Source organism: Pieris brassicae, chromosome 10, assembly GCF_905147105.1.
Source record: "Pieris brassicae chromosome 10, ilPieBrab1.1, whole genome shotgun sequence".
In the NCBI taxonomy this organism is placed as follows: domain Eukaryota; kingdom Metazoa; phylum Arthropoda; class Insecta; order Lepidoptera; family Pieridae; genus Pieris; species Pieris brassicae.
The window spans coordinates 7,049,947-7,067,763 of NC_059674.1; the positions used below are offsets into that span (position 1 = coordinate 7,049,947).

General features: G+C 36.0%; 1 protein-coding gene across 1 annotated transcript; it reads left to right on the forward strand.

Annotated features, from left to right (window-relative positions):
- Positions 1-30: 30 nt before the first annotated feature.
- On the forward strand, positions 31-16,666 carry LOC123715027. The gene is made up of 11 exons (XM_045669810.1): positions 31-326; positions 1,242-1,344; positions 1,666-1,833; positions 2,564-2,661; positions 3,876-3,984; positions 5,429-5,597; positions 8,055-8,177; positions 9,058-9,219; positions 9,917-10,093; positions 10,967-11,088; positions 11,159-16,666. The coding sequence occupies exons 1-11, from the start codon at positions 260-262 to the stop codon at positions 12,855-12,857; spliced, it is 2,997 nt and encodes a 998-aa protein (XP_045525766.1). The 5' UTR covers positions 31-259; the 3' UTR covers positions 12,858-16,666.
- Positions 16,667-17,817: the final 1,151 nt, after the last annotated feature.

A 17,817-nucleotide genomic window follows, 5' to 3' on the forward strand; every position in this document is an offset into this window, starting at 1 on the left:
TTTATTCTTTACTCTTTAGTCTCTGCCTCTTGCAATTTTGCATTGAAATATTTTCGGTGAAATCTGCATTTGTGTTTTGGGAAAATAAATAATAATTGCATTTTAGTTGGAAACATTCCAATTATTGTAGTAAATAAGTAATTTATAGGATCAGTGACCGCCGCGCGCTTAGTCAGCGAATGCGATTCTCGTGTCTTTGTTAGTTAATTTTGTCCGGTTGTGAGTACGAATAATATTATTTGTGTAGTGTTATTTTAAAATGGAGACAATGCAAGTGGATTGTGATATGCAACCGGACAAGGATGATAGCGGATGTATTCAGGATGGTAAGTTTTTGATCTGAGCGTAAAGTTTTTATAAAAATCAATAATCTACTTATTAGTCTATTTTTGGCATGCATCGCTCAGGTAAAGGGAGGGAAACGGATGTGCAAGGGTTTGTGCGCCGATATTAATTAAAATCGATACAGTTCTTGATATACGGCTACACATAATAAGTTCATCTACATATTATTGCTGTGAAAGATATCAAAGGAAGGGAAAGTTATCCATCCAATAAGGTCCTGAAATGGAATATTATTATGTCTCCCTTACATAAAAACTAGACAATATAGTTTGAATTTTAATTGAAAGAACAAAATTTAAACTAGTATGAAACTTAAAAACAAAACTTGGCTGTTTTGTATACAAATAATTTTCTTATGGGAATACCACAAGATATTCCTAAGCCTAAAACTACAAACATTACTTAAGTGTAGTCTGACTTGAAGTACTAAGATGTGAGCCTATCTTTTCTAAATATAATGCCCTTTACCCTCTATTTTGCAATTGCCTTTCCTAATCTCTGTTTTACAAGTTTAGATTTAGGTATTTATGTTTGTTGTATGGTCAATGAGAATGAAGTTCAAAGAATAATTTAGCATGATTAACTAGCATGCCATGACTGTATTACTTATATTATAAATACAACAGTTTGCTTGTATATCAAAAGTATCAATTATATTTGTCATGACATCCAAATTCAATAAAATAAACTGTAACATGATATATATGTTTACATGGTTAAATTATTTGCTTTTTAGGTCTATTGCCTGCTCTTGGCATTGTAATTACAGACTTACTATTATGTCTAACATCTAACTTCATACTACTTTTTAAAGTAAAAAGGAGTGGTGTCTAACTATTCCATAAAACAAAATAACATGTATAAACAAAACACTTATGGTAAAAAAAAAATTACAGACATGTCACCCTTCAGGCAGATCAGTCTTCTTGATTTATCGGATGATGTTCTACTCTACATCCTACGACTCTGCTCCCCACGCGATCTAAAGGCTCTTGGATAGTAAGTACAAATTATTCATAAAGCATTCCTTTCTTGGCATCTGATAATTAAATCAAATAGGTTTGTGATTACATTTTTCTTGCAATGACAATAAAGTTTTAATTGATTTAATATTATTTTTATTTTTTACACACACACACATATATATATACAGTTTCAAAGAAATATAATTCTAATGATGCAGTCCAGTTAATATTGTAATAAAAACATTAAACCCATATCTATTCTAATATTATAAATAGGAAATAGTAATAGTTTTAGAAGTGTGTAACAAATAAACTCAAAAATTGCTACTACTTTTAGAATAAAAAATTTTCTCAGTACATGTCCACGACTTGGAATCTTGGTGCAAGAGCGGTCACTGTGGAGGCATGTGGATGCTCGTAATGAGGTCTTCAGCACCGCAAGGCTTGAGTGGTACCTGGCTCACATGCTGCATGAGGACACACAGGAATTGTTGATCAGTGGCCATGCTAGGGAATGTTCAGGGTGAGTATAGTATGCAATTAGAAACCGTAACAATTGATATACATAAAAGCAAGTAGCTATTTATCATAATAGAGAGCTCTGGCTTATTTGTAAATAAATGGAAGTTTATTCAATGATTAGCGAATATCACTCACACTAAAATAACTTTTGTAATTGCGAATGTATATCAATAACACACCTAATTTTATGGTATTGAAAAGATTGATACCAAACATCATGCATCAGAATTTTTCTAATGTGTTTAAAACTTTTAACGTTAAACATAAAAAAATATGTTTTATAATTAGGTTTTTCACAATACTGTGTAATCTCTATATAACGATACTGAAGGTACTGTGAATTGTATGGTGTTATAGAGAGTAGTCGTTAAACGGAGATGGAGGAGAAATAATAACTTATAGATGATCCCTTTTTAAAATTCTTATGGCTCCTCCCTATTATAAAAAAATTAAATTGTTTACTAATACTTAAACTTAAATTATATGTTTCAGGGAGAAATTTTAAGAAATTTTCGAACTAGAGAAAAAGGGGGGGATTTAGAGTATATTTATTGTATAACATTTTTATTCCGTGCTTCTGGAACTTCAGCACGTACTAGGCAAAAGCAGGTAAAAACGACAACGTGTCTGAGTTTTATGAGAGTGTAGGATTGAGAGAGAAATGCCGTAGTAAACTGTTTGACCTCTTTAAGTAACAGTCGTATTAAAAAATCTATGAAAATGTATTTCAGATGCCTTGGCCTCATTAACACAACTCGGGCGGTTGCTGAAGAGGATTTAAGCGGGCAGACTGCTGAAGAGAAGAAAAAGGAAGAGCCGTGTACTAGTGGTAAGAATTTAGAAAGAATAAAATATATTGATAATGTGGGATATCGTACTTATAACTCGAATGGGTGGACCGATTCTTTTGGATTTTGATTTGTGTTATTTGTCTCCCAATAGCAGTATAAATATTACAAATATTGGAAAATGACGAAGAAAATATCCGATACAAAATGTTCTCGGATTTCGTAACTGTCAAGTATACAGTTTTCGTCCCGTCGATACGGTAAACTGTTCCCCCAAATTAAAGAACGTATATAATATTTAAAAACATCGACAAGATATATCCACAATATTCGGATAGAGTGTTGGTTTAGTGGCTACAGCGTGCGACTCTCATCCCTGAGGTCGTTGGTTCGATCCCCGGCTGTGCACCAATGGACTTCTTTGTGCGCATTTTACATTCGCTCGAACTGTGAAGGAAAACATCGTGAGGAAACCGACTTGGCTTAGACCCAAAAAGTCGAATGAAATCATGTCATCATCATATCATGAAACAGATAAAGAAATCTGAGGCCCAGACCAATAAAGGTTGCAGCGCCATTGAATATTTATTTTTATTTTATTAATAAAAATATAAAATATTAATTGCTGATAGAGTGATGAATAAGGATTGACATATATATTGGGTATGAAATATTTACGATGATTATTTCTTTCTGTGTAACTTTAGTAAATTTATAAATTAAGTTCAGTTAATTAAACACGTTATTGTTAGGCGGTACGAAAATCGTTGATGGGTCAGCTAAATATGAAATCTTTTTTAATAGTCTAAGTCTTGTTATACATTCTTCTCTCAGCATTGTACCTAGTCATAAAAGTATGGAGGAGGTTCATTTTGTGGCATATGTACTCGCCACATCTTAGATATAGCAACACTGGGTTTGTGTCATTGTTAGCAAGAAATGAAATAATGGAATGTGTTTTTTTACTATTTGAAAACAATTTTATTACTATAATAAAACCTTTTTATATGATGTATATACTAGTAACAACTACTTACCACTTACCTACCTGCTTACTTACTTCTTACATACCTACTTACCACTTACATACCTACTTATTACTTACCTACTTACCACTTACACACCTATTACTACCTGTTACTTATTTACCTGTATGCCTATTATAATAAAACAGAAATACATACAGTAATCTGAGGCTAAGACCCAAGGGTTGTAGCCATAAAAGTATTGTTATAACTAAAGAAATATTTTTCAGGCAACACAATATCGGAGGACAACATATCAGTGGTCCGTGAAATGCCGTTCTATGTTCGCAGACATCATTCCCGTTACTATGTTAATCAGCGCGTGGACTGTTTGCCACGGTAAGTATTTACTTTATAATAAAGACAAGTTTTCAGTCATACAAATTGTTTGAAATGGAGGAAATCTATCCCAAGGATTAGGGTCATTTAAAATCGAAATATTTGTCAAATTTATAACTAATAATGACAAACAAAATACAGTCACAAATTCACACAGTACTTTATTACTTGTCTTCACTATTCGCACTTTTCGATGTTCATTGTCATGATCGACGGTTCATCTTTCCTCTCTTTTCGTATTATTGCGTCCTTGTCTCACACCTATAGAGTTCACCCTAGAATATTCCTTCTTCAACGGCGTATAACCAGTCTTGAAAACGCCTGAAAGCGGGATTCCTGAAAACTTAACAACTCGACTACATTTGCCCTGAAAACGAGAGTAGTTATGCAAATTACAAGTTTCTGGAGTGTGATAGAACGTCTCCTGAAACAGCCATAAATCATATCATGCTGTTTTTAGTTTGTGGAAAATCAAGGGAAACATTTCAGTCAACTCATCTTCGTAACCGTATCCCATTGTATATAGAACCTAACCTAAAGCAATCGCATAATTAAAATGATCATCTGTCTCTTTCCGTCACAGTGTAAATACAATTTGACAGAAATAGATGAAAGAGTATTGTTATAACATTTTAGATATTTTTATGATAAGTTTTCGTTTTTCTTATTTATTAATGACGATGATCAAATGGTGCTCACAAACATTTTGTAAAAAACATGGTAACGGAGTGACGAAGTATTGTTCAAGTTCTTCTCGTCTACGTCCTTTATTAGAAATTTTTTTTTTAACACGTCCTTGCAGAAATATAATACAATGGACATAATTAAATAATAAGTAGGGCTCTACACCACATTTTTGAAGTTATACATCTTTTGGCGCGTTAGGGAAAAATGACGAGAGTAAATTTCTACGAAGTGTGCGCACACCGTCACAAAAACTAGACACCCTGAAGTAAGCTATAGTCAACATTTCATTTTGTGATATTTAAATAACTTTATCTAACTAATAATGCGTTATAATAGAACTTTCAATGTATTAAATACCTTTTTTCTATAGTTAGTGTCGTTTTTTCTACAAACGTAGAACGTAGAAAAGATTTTTATCTTGTTACGCCTAAGAAGTATAACTTCTAACGCGTGTACATAAGTCCTCACACGTTTTTTATGACTCTTGTGTATATTGTGGTTTGTTAGGAGCTCCCCAAAATAATATGTTTAGATAGGCTTATGTATATAGAACAGGTTATGTTATTCCAAATAATAAAAAAAAAGTTGCCATTAATGACCTACATCTATCTTAATATTGGTGTGTCTATGCCTACGTATTTGTATAGTGGGTGTGATGTAAGTTGGATGTGTGTTTATTAAGAGTAGTGTTTTATAGTAGTCTGTACAATATATACTTTATATATATTTAATTATAAGTTAATCTGTGTTATATTAGACCACGCGACTACCCGGCCTGGAGTGACGACAGTGGCATGGGCCGCTCGGGGCCCCAGAGCTGCGTGGGCCCTCAATTCACATTGACCCCACAAATAATGAGGCAACTGAGGCACCAGTGCAATATAACCATACTCTCCCTGGAGTACTGCAATGTTAATTGCAATGTCGTGAGTATTTAATTCTAAAATAATATTCTAATAAACCACCAAAGTATTTCCGAACCAATTCGACTCAGGGTCCTTCAAGATAAGCGTACCAATTCTTAAAAGCCTTCTGGCAGTGCGAGTGTCAGGGCGGCGAGGCGGTATCACTTAACATCAGGTAAGTCTCCTGCCCGTTTGCCTCCAGTAACATGAAAAGAAAAACTGAAGTACTTCCGAGCCAATTCGACTTATGGTTAAGTAAACAGCGGAGTAAAGAGATAGCAGGAGAGTAAAAGACACGTCTAAAGTCACGTACACTTATATTAGAATGAAATATGCACACTAAAGCAAAGTTAAATTGAAACGAGAAGAAAGCAATTAAAGAAAACAACGAAATAATAATAAGAAAGGGATATGAACAGTTCCTGGGGCATCGGGGTGCTTTGAATAAGATATATTAACCACTCGCGTATTACAATAGAATATGAACGAAATAATGAAATGTTAATCGCTATGTAACGAATGAATGCAATTTAACAGTTGAAAGGAGTGCTCTCTGGAGTCTGGAATACTCTCGGGGCGTAACTCCCATGATGTAGGTTATTGCTATGAAACGAATGACTGTTATGTTGAAGAGTGCCTGCCTCTGACAATACTCTCGGGGCGTAACTTCCATGATGTAGGTTATTGCTATGAAACGAATGACTGTTATGTTGAAGAGTGCCTGCCTCTGACAATACTCTCGGGGCGTAACTCCCATGATGTAGGTTATTGCTATGAAACGAATTACTGTTATGTAAAAGAGTGCCGGCCTCTGACAATACTCTCGGGGCGTAACTTCCATGATGTAGGTTATTGCTATGAAACGAATGACTGTTATGTTGAAGAGTGCCTGCCTCTGACAATACTCTCGGGGCGTAACTCCCATGATGTAGGTTATTGCTATGAAACGAATTACTGTTATGTAGAAGAGTGCCGGCCTCTGACAATACTCTCGGGGCGTAACTTCCATGATGTAGGTTATTGCTATGAAACGAATGACTGTTATGTTGAAGAGTGCCTGCCTGTGACAATACTCTCGGGGCGTAACTTCCATGATGTAGGTTATTGCTATGAAACGAATGACTGTTAGGTTGAAGAGTGCCTGCCTCTGACAATACTCTCGGGGCGTAACTTCCATGATGTAGGTTATTGCTATGAAACGAATGACTGTTATGTTGAAGAGTGCCTGCCTCTGACAATACTCTCGGGGCGTAACTTCCATGATGTAGGTTTTTGCTATGAAACGAATGACTGTTATGTTGAAGAGTGCCTGCCTCTGACAATACTCTCGGGGCGTAACTCCCATGATGTAGGTTATTGCTATGAAACGAATGACTGTTATGTTGAAGAGTGCCTGCCTCTGACAATACTCTCGGGGCGTAACTCCCATGATGTAGGTTATTGCTATGAAACGAATTACTGTTATGTAAAAGAGTGCCGGCCTCTGACAATACTCTCGGGGCGTAACTTCCATGATGTAGGTTATTGCTATGAAACGAATGACTGTTATGTTGAAGAGTGCCTGCCTCTGACAATACTCTCGGGGCGTAACTCCCATGATGTAGGTTATTGCTATGAAACGAATTACTGTTATGTAGAAGAGTGCCGGCCTCTGACAATACTCTCGGGGCGTAACTTCCATGATGTAGGTTATTGCTATGAAACGAATGACTGTTATGTTGAAGAGTGCCTGCCTGTGACAATACTCTCGGGGCGTAACTTCCATGATGTAGGTTATTGCTATGAAACGAATGACTGTTAGGTTGAAGAGTGCCTGCCTCTGACAATACTCTCGGGGCGTAACTTCCATGATGTAGGTTATTGCTATGAAACGAATGACTGTTATGTTGAAGAGTGCCTGCCTCTGACAATACTCTCGGGGCGTAACTTCCATGATGTAGGTTTTTGCTATGAAACGAATGACTGTTATGTTGAAGAGTGCCTGCCTCTGACAATACTCTCGGGGCGTAACTCCCATGATGTAGGTTATTGCTATGAAACGAAAGACTGTTATGTTGAAGAGTGCCTGCCTCTGACAATACTCTCGGGGCGTAACTCCCATGATGTAGGTTATTGCTATGAAACGAATTACTGTTATGTAGAAGAGTGCCGGCCTCTGACAATACTCTCGGGGCGTAACTTCCATGATGTAGGTTATTGCTATGAAACGAATGACTGTTATGTTGAAGAGTGTCTGCCTCTGGCAATACTCTCGGAGCGTAACTCCCATGATGTATGTAGGTTATTGCTATGAAACGAATGACTGTTATGTAGAAGAGAGTGCCTGCGTCTGGCAATACTCTCGGGGCGTAACTCCCATGATTTACTATTTATTTTTTGACGTTCATAAGTGTACATTGTGTTACCTAAATGAAAAAATGATTTTATTTTTTTTTATTTGAGTATAGGTACTTAACCATTTTGCCTTTTACATTTCAGATAAATTTGAGCCAATTTCCCAAAACTCTCAAGAGGCTGTCACTACGTGGGACAAAGTTCTTCAACCTGATAATTGATCGATCTTTTTTGACTAAAATATGCAAGTGTTTGCCCGCACTAGAGGTGAGTTTCAGGTGTCTTTGGAAGATTTTATGTGTCAAAATTTCGAGCAACGAGAATTTTATATATATATAGAGATTTTTGTTAGCGGATTACGAAAAAAATAAATATAACATCAAGGAATATCACCGTTTGAAATCGATTGAATATATTTTTATCAAGAAACACGTCGGAAATTTTTTAAATTTAAAATTATGTAAATAATTATAAGTTTATAATGATAATACATAGCTTCAATCCGTTTAAAAAGTGTTTTCTTAATGTGTTAAAGCTATGCTAACAAAAGACAATACTATATATTTTTATTTACAATTTGTATTATAATCAATTAACACAACTCTCTCTTTTCATAACAGCGTACAAATAATCTGATAGACAGAGACGAAAGAGTATATGATTAAGAGGGAGAATAATTTAGTTTTTATTAAGTGAACTTTGAAGTGAAAATATATGCTTTGTCGATTTATGTGAACGTCAAACATAAAAGATAATATAAATCAGTGGTGCTACAACTTTTTTAGGTCTCGATTTCTGAATCTGCTTCATGATCATTTGTCAATCTAATAGGTAAGTAGGTGATCAGCCTCCTGTGTCTGGACACGTGACGACTTTTTGGTTCTCAGGCCGGTACGATGTTTTCCTTCACCGTTCGAGCGAATGTATATATAAAAGCGCACATATAAAGTTCATTAGTGCACAGCCGGGAATCGAACCTACAACCTCAGGGATGAGCGTCGAGCGTTGAAGTTATACCAACACTGTTCTACGTCTACATCAAAAAAAATCATGTGAATTAATAAGAAATGTTTTTTCCAGTATTTGGACCTCTCCGAATGTCTTAGTCAAAAAAATCATGTGAATTAATAAGAAATGTTTTTTCCAGTATTTGGACCTCTCAGAATGCGACTGGTTGGAACCGTCGTCCCTTCTCCCGTTATCCAAACACCCAACACTCACCCACCTGATCGCTCGCGAGTGCTACAAGTTGACGGAATTCGTTGCGTATGCGTCGCTCACATCCAGATATGGTTTTCGCACTTTGAAGGTGGGTTTTTTTTTATTTATTTTTATATATGTATGATTCATATTACACAATGGGCCTAGTGAGAAGTGAAAAGGACACTAGGAATTTGTGTTGGTTAAGTGCTAAATAGTGGTAAGTGATAAAATAGTACACAAGAAGTATCTTCCCATTGAAAAGCTCAGTTTTTCCACAACTGAGCGTTTTCTAAGTCAGTTTTTGCCACGCACCACTAGGTGGAACCAGATGCCCACTTAAGTATTTCCGAACCAATTCGACTTAGGGCCCTTCAAGAAAAGAGCGTACCAATTCTTGAAAGGCCGGCAACGCACTTGCGAGCCTTATGGCAATGTGAGTCTCCATGGGCGGCGGCATCACTTAACATCGGGTGAGCTTCGTGCCCGTTTGCCCCCTGTTCTATAAAAAAAAAACAAACTAGAAGACTACAACTGTCGAAAAATTTACTGTCGGCAGATGTTAGAGATTTTTTCAGAAGAAAATGGGATGGACAATGTCTGTTTTAGTGATGAGTCACTCTTTCACCTCGAAGGGTACGTCAAAATTGCCGTTACTAGACAGCAAGCAATCCAAAGCACAGAAAGTATGGTGTACAATCTTTGGGCCATCTTTTCTTCGAGGATAACCGAGTGACTAAATACTATACTAATAATTATTTCTGAATATTATATTTGTTTTGTATTATGTAAAAAGTTTCCATCAGGTTTTGGACCTTAGGGGATCTCCGGTTGGCGATTCAGAGGTAGCTGCACTCGGTTGGCTGCCTTACCTCGAAGAGTTGTGGCTTAGTGCTGCTCATTTCCCCAAGAAGGTCCGCCATGCTCACTACTCCGATGATGAATATGTCCCTCATACGCTGTTGGATAATTGGGAGTTGCAGGTTAGATAATTGTTTGGGCCATCGACCCCCAATGGGGCATGGGACTTTAAGAAAAACACTTTTTGAAGGGATTGAAGCTATGTATTATTATTAAAAACTTACAATTATTTAATTTATAGAGGACACCGTGAGCCATTTTTGCAAAAACCCGTCATCTTTTAGTCGATACCAACTCCGGGGAAATAAATACAGATAACACAACTTTCTCTACAGCTGTGATACTTTTGACATTTAAAATTATGTAATATAATTATAAGTTTAAAATAATACACAGCTTCAATCCATCCAAAAAATGTTTTTCTTAATGTGTAAAAGCTATGTTAACAAAAGACAATACTATGTGCATGGGACTTTGTTAGTTATTTTTCGTTAGGTTAATAGCAATAAGTAGAGCAGTGTTGGCCAAGTGGCTTGAGGGGTTCTTAACCTCAATTTTATCACTCCTTCGTGCAGAAGAAGCATTGTGAGGAAACTGGTATGCCATGTAAGGCATGTGTTCTTGGGTCTATCCAAAAGTCCACGGTGTGTGTCAGGCACAGAAGGCGTATCTGTAATTAGGGCCAAGAGGTAGTCTTACTAGTTTTTTTTATATAACGATAACTGTGTCATATATTGAGAAGTGGCTGTAATATACTTGAACGTACATAGTATTTACTTGCCAATTCTGCTTAAGGTCCTACAAGAAAAGAACGTATCAATTCGTAAAAGGCCGGCATCACCATTGTAAGCCTGGTAATGTATCCATGGGCGGTATCACTTATCACCAGGCCTTCTGCCCGTTTGCACCTTGTTATATAAATAACTTGAAGTAATTCCAAGTTAACTTTTAGTTTAGCTTGTATTGATTTAGGATTTTAATAATTTTGTTTTTAGGAACCAGACTATTACCAAAAGAAATCTATCCCAGAGCCCATAGAAACCGATGAGGAAGATTCTAGCTTCCAAGAGAATGTTGAACCTGAACCATCCACATCGAGGGAGGGTCCTACATTGGGGTAGGGTATCTCTATATTAACATATTATTTATTTTATGAAAAACAAATATTTACTTTTGTTCAATTTCAGACCCACTTTTGATGCCGAAGCTAATAAAAGAGCGAAAGATGTTGAAAAGAGAAAGTCATTACCGAAAGAGCCAGAGGAAGAGAAAAAAGATGATAATGATGATGATGATGATGACGGCCAGGACGGACCGAGTGATCCGAAAAGAACAAAACGTGATGCAACCATACACGTTCATATTGAAAGAATTCGCTTGCAAAGGCAGAATGAAAACCAAGAAGAGAATCCTAATCCGGCACCTTCAGCAAGTAACGTCATTGTTATCGGGCCAAATGAAGAACCTCAACATCCCTTATACTGCGTATGCCCTAAACACAGATCTGTGGAAAAAACAGACAAATCAACGGAAACAGATATGTCGGTCTGTGACTGTCCGAAGAAGAAAAACGAAAAAGATAAGGAAAATAAAACCGAGGATCCCAAAGACGAACCAAGCGGGAGTCGAGACGAAAGAAATGATAACGCTAGATATGTTCGGTTTAGGAGAAATCAAAATTCTGTAACTGTCAATTTCGCTGACGACTCGGAGATCACAGTTCGTCGTCTTCCTAGAAATGAAGAAGCAAACGAAGAAGAAAATCGTCCAGACGATAATGCAAACCAAGAAAATCCACAAAAACGTCGCAAGTTCTCTGATATTCTTCGCGCGTTCGCCGCTCATTTGGAGACGCACGAACTCCACGACTGCAAAAAGCCTTCAAAGGAAAATAAAGAAGGTGATAAAAAAGAAGACGATAAAAAGGAAGATAATAAAAAAGAAGACGTTAAAAAAGAAGGTGATGCAAAAGATGATGCAGAAGATGATAAAAAAGAGAAGGATGAAATAAAACCTGAGGTCGATGACCCCAAACCGGGCCCGTCAGGGGTTCAACCTAAACCTAAAGAGGAACCGGAAAAAGCTAAGCCAAAAAAAGAGCTAAACCCTATATGCGCCCGGAACCCGAATCTAAGCCACTTAATGCAGAGCATTGACAACCAACACATAAACATTCACGTTGATATCAACCAAGAAAACGCCAACCAAGAGCAGAATCGTCCAGAGAATCCCAATCCCAACAGATTTGAGGCACACATTTTCCTCCCTCGAAACTCAGTTTCGGCACGTAATCCGAACTTGAACATGCTCGTCCAAAACGCGAGCCCAGAAATCCCAGACCCAGGTCGAAATATGGAGAATCTCCCGTTTCCAGGCTTCGTCCACCCAATGCCACCGTTCAGGGGAGAACCGCTACGAGATTTCCAATACATTCTTGAACCCCGTCACCACGTTTTGTACGTGAGTGTCGGCTCCCAATTTAATACCTTCAGATTTCCTCGTGAATCCGTCGAGGGTGAGGGGAATTTAGATTTGCATATCGACTCCAGTTCGCTGGTCACGGACTTCTCTATTCGTCGATTCGGGCGCGCTGATGGCGAGAACGTGAACTTCATACATTTCGGGCCAAATGGTCCGGTTTTGATGGGCAACGGGGGTAATAATAATCGGCCGGATAGGTCCAATCTTCGCGTTTTGTCCGTGACCGGGTATAGGAATATTACGGACCGTAGCCTGCTGCATTTGATCAGCGCGGCGCCGCATTTGAGGAGGCTGGACTTTTCGAGCACCATGGTCACGGATTCTGGGGTTGAGAATTTCAGAAATCTGCGACCGGATTGCGAAGTTATCTACAGTCCCTTTGAGGAGAAACCGAAACCAAAATGAATGCATTTCTCAAACAATATTATTTAGTATTAGAATTTTGTGGCACATCAAAGTCAATTGTCATATTTTGACAGCTCGAATTAGTTGATTGCTTTACTCTGTGCTTTTTGAGAAATTTTATCAGTATTAATGAAAAGTTGATTAGGAAGAGGTATTTTGGCACGACGCCAATTTTAATTTGGTTTATTAATGAATTGTAAAACAGATACACTTTATACGGTAAGATATGTTTAATTGAATATTCTAATGATTTATATGAAATAATTTTTTTAATTTTATTATTAGCATTTAATTTCCCTATAGCCAAATTGGGTATAATATAATATAGGATAAAAATATTGAACCATCAAATATTGGTTATAATAATGTGTAGGAATATCGTTTTGTATGTAATGTGTACAAGCATTTGCTACCGGTTTTGCTTAAAGCAAAAATCAAATTAATAGTGTCTGATATACTGATAATAAAAAACTGTGGGCAAATGCTAGTATTTTTCTATTACCCTATCAAACGGAAAGTGACGGTTTTCGGCCATTTTAATACGTTACCAAAACCGCTCTGAATACTTCGCGTTTTTGTACTACAGTAGGACTGTTAGAATTAATCCTTAGATGTGATATTTAGTTAAGATTTCCGTATTTACGAAAACCCCGCAAAAATTTTAACCGCGTAAGAGAAGTTCAGTAACAGCTATTCAAGTTTAAAAGCTTGCTATAATTACGTATAAAATAATGCTTACATTTGATTTAAGTATGAAATTTTTTTTCGGGGTTTTCGTTCGTAGAGGTCATTGAAGGGCAAATTCCAAAGGTCAATAACTTTAGGTTAATGACATCGTATGGTTTCGTCACGTACAAAGCGATTAAAATATATTCTGATTCTAAAAAAATGTTACAAAAACCATACGTTATACATTGTTTAGTCTTTAGTAATATATTTTGATTTCTTAGTTCCTTAGAATGAAATATGCCGCCATGAATGACGTCTTGTCACTGGCTCATACCACGCGATAGACCGTTTAATATATAGGTGTTTTATTTGTGAACATTTTTACCCATTTAGGAAAAACGTCAAACTAAATAAATATTCGTTTCTTTTTCAAATCGTGTCTATGTTGTTGAAAAGAAATTTAAATAAAAAATTTTTTTGACCGAGATCAAAGAAAGGAGGTTTTTGTTTGTAGTTTTAGAATGGGATATTTCGGTTGACCCGGGGCACAAACTCGTAAAATACTATTACGACTGTTTTAATGTTTTGTCATTTTAGACTTACTATAACAATTTTTTTTCAGAGATATTCATAACATTTTATAAAAGTCAAAGTCAATAACTTTATTTATATAGGTAAACTATCAGTTCGCAAGTAGAGCGTAGAGCGCTAATGATTATAAAAACACACACAAGGATGTCTTTATTCTACGGAAATTATTTTTAGTATTATACTAATGTTACTTTCCTGAAATAGATGGCAGCAACCATAAAGATAGTTTTAGTATATCATAAAATGATAAAAGTTTATGCGACAGTTTCAAAACAAATAAAGAGTGTTGATAAAGTTATGTATGTACCAATAATATTACCGCGAAAAGATTGGTAATAAATTATTACGTTCTAGACATTTGTCAAAATTATTGTTGTAATGTGCGCTTACTGTGTCAACTGTAATTATGTTTAAACAGTGAAACAATCTTAAAACACTAGAATTAGATACATTACTGTAATGTACATTTAGTTATTTATTATCTGTTTACACTCAAACTCAAAACTTTCATATATTATGTATATGCAATATACTTTGTTTCCCGGGGTAAGCGATTTGAGTATGAAAAATTAGGCATGTATGTTTGTCAACGTTAAACTTTATATTAATACATCGTAATTTATATAACCCTTATTAGAACTGTTTAATGTTTAGTTTCAAGAGCTGTTGATACATTTTTTCTGTATTAAGATTGACCACGGACCTCAGGACGAAATTTTAACTTTAAATACGAACTAGAACATGGACTTAGTTCGTCAAAATTGGTTGAGTAGTTATTGAGATATTTACGAATGCCTGGAGGTGGATTTTTCTAAATTTTATTAGATTAAGATTTTCTTGAGGAGTCATAGACCTCTGTTTATTAATGTTTACAAATTAAGCATCGTAGCACAAGTAGTTGTAAGAAAATTGATGTCTACATAATATTTATTAAAGTCTAAATGTATATTTTGTTGTAAATGGATCACTAATGCGTGGACAATTGTCTACAACTATGAATTCCTTCTAACATAAAAAAGTGAAACATCACTGAACAAGATAGAACCGAGTTAAGATTAGAAAATGAAATTGCAAGTACAGATATTGGTTAAATATGTTCTAAAACATGCTGTCTTTGTACATGTGTCATTTGGTCTATATATCGCGTTATTCATATCGAACGTCACTGTTTTTATAGAACATGGCTGGAGGCTCATCTGATCTTAAGTGATATCGCCGCCCTTGAATACTGAATGCAAGATGACCCGTGATTGCTGGTCCATTTAATTGGTACGCTTTAAGCGCCTTAAGTTGAGTAATGTTGATTACAGCAGTCGAGACGAGTGTGGCTTGAGACGAATATGGTAACATATCTCAAAACTAGATGGCGCTACAAAGTTGACACTAAAACATGATTGTATGTTTTAGTGGTTGGTTGGCTGGTTTTTAGGAAGGGATTAATAGTTGTGGACAATTGTATGGAGTTTTTAGTTGGAAAATTTGTGTCATTTTATTAAATGAGTTTGCGCTTTTTATTCTGTGTAAGAGATAGGTTCAAAGTCGAGACTTGGGGCGAACATTGATGTACATTTTTGACATACGTTAGCGTATTCCACTATGTCATTTCGAGAGATAGGTTTGCATGCTTATTTTTTATGTTTGATTGTCCGGTTTTTTTAAACGAATAAATCTCAATGTCTGATCTGAATAAAATAATGATTATTTATTAAAAGAAAACCCGTGTGTAGCTTATTGTAAATCAGTTTTAACATATTCCTTAGCACAAAGTCTTGACTCTGAATCGTGCACTGTGTATTTCATAAGTTTTTTACCCATAAGAAGGTTTTGCATTTATCATAAAAGTTATATCTATATGTATGATAAGAAAGATTGGAATTTCACGTAAAGCCTCGTATGGTAAACATTTGTTTTATCAAAGCTCCCCACTACTGCCATGCTTATAAACGGTGGCACACCATAGGTCGGTCACCTGATGTCAGGTGATACGGCCTACCGTGGACACTCACATAGCCAGAAGGCTCGCAAGTGCGTGGCCGGCACGGCCGGCATATTGTTGACGTCCATACACGTCTACAATTTTTGATAAACAGATATTTCCGCTCGTCAGGCCAACACTAGTCAACATGCCGTTGTCAACGCTGCAACGCAGTGTGGCCAGCAACATGTTGACAGCAACTCTGCAACACGTTGATTCAACATTGTTGCTAAAGCACTGTTTACCATGAATGAATACCAAGCGTCAACAGCATATTAAATATTGAGTCTTAAAAGAATAACTCTACAGTCTTAATTTATATGAATAGAAAATTCGCGAAAAGTACTCCGTACAATAACTGAAATGACAAAGCATATCTTTTATGGCATCTTAATTTATTTTATTATTCCTTTTAGGTTAGTATTTAATTGACAATTGATAATGCACGCCATTATTACAGATTCTACAGCAATAGATAGTATTTGCATAGACTATGTGACTTTAGAAGTAAAAACCTTCTTATGATCTCAATAATCTGAATGAATCTTGAAATTTTTCCTATTTTTAGCTTTAACTGTGGTTATTTTTTACCAATAAAGTTATTATATGTGATTTTTTTTTATTTCTTCAAAAAAACAACTCATTTAGCCTATGGATAATTAATTCGGTAAAATGCACACCAAAACCAACCACAGGCCATACCACCCGAAGGCCAATAAAAAAAGAATCAAACTCCTGAGATATCTTCGCCTCAGACGGCGACAACCAAAATAAGATTCAGAAAATAGATTAAGTTCATAATAATAAAGTTCTCTGCATCTTCTACCTCATTTATAACGGAGAATGTTGATCGAGTTGATAGGATATATACGAAAATCCATCCGTATCACCTCGACGTCTGCTCACCACGACTATGTGGAACCAGCTGACAACCGATGTATTTACGAACCAATTCGAGTTTGGGTCGTTCAAGAAAGGAGCGTAACAATTATTTAAAGGCCGGCAACGCACTCGCGAGCCCTATGGCATTGAGTGTAGGTAGTGTTTAATATATTGTTTTTGACGCGCGTTACCACGCTGTAAATGTTTTTGCAATCTGATTATATATACAACATCCCGTAATCAGCAGGTTAAAGATACATTTATTTTGGAGGAACTTTAGACAGTTGTTAGACGTTTATCATATACCTATCGAATTATAAACTTCCACACAAACACATGGAGGGTTCCAGTACATATGAAAAACGAAGAAAAGGACAATAATAAAAATAAATAACGTATGTGTACTTATGAACATGCGTTAGAAGTTATACTTCTTTGGCTTAACAAGATAAAAATCTTTAATAAAAAATTATCTTTCGCCTTTGTAGAAAAAACTACACTAAGAATAGAAAAAAGGTATTGAATACATTATATGTTTTATTTTAACGGATTATCTGACTAAATAGGAGTGTTGGCCTAGTGGCTTCAGCGTGCGACTCATAGCTGAGGTTACGACCTGAATTCGACGGCGTGCGTCAGGCACAGAAAGCTGATCTTGCCTATTAGGTTAACAAATGATCATGAAACAGATACAGAAATCTGAAGTCTTGGCACCTAAAAACGTTGTAGCGCCATTCATTTTTTTATCTAGTTAAATAAAGTTTCAATATCAGAACAAAATATTTCTACATCATTATTGCTAACTTCGTTTTTTAGTTAAGTATCGGTTTTTTGTGACGGTGT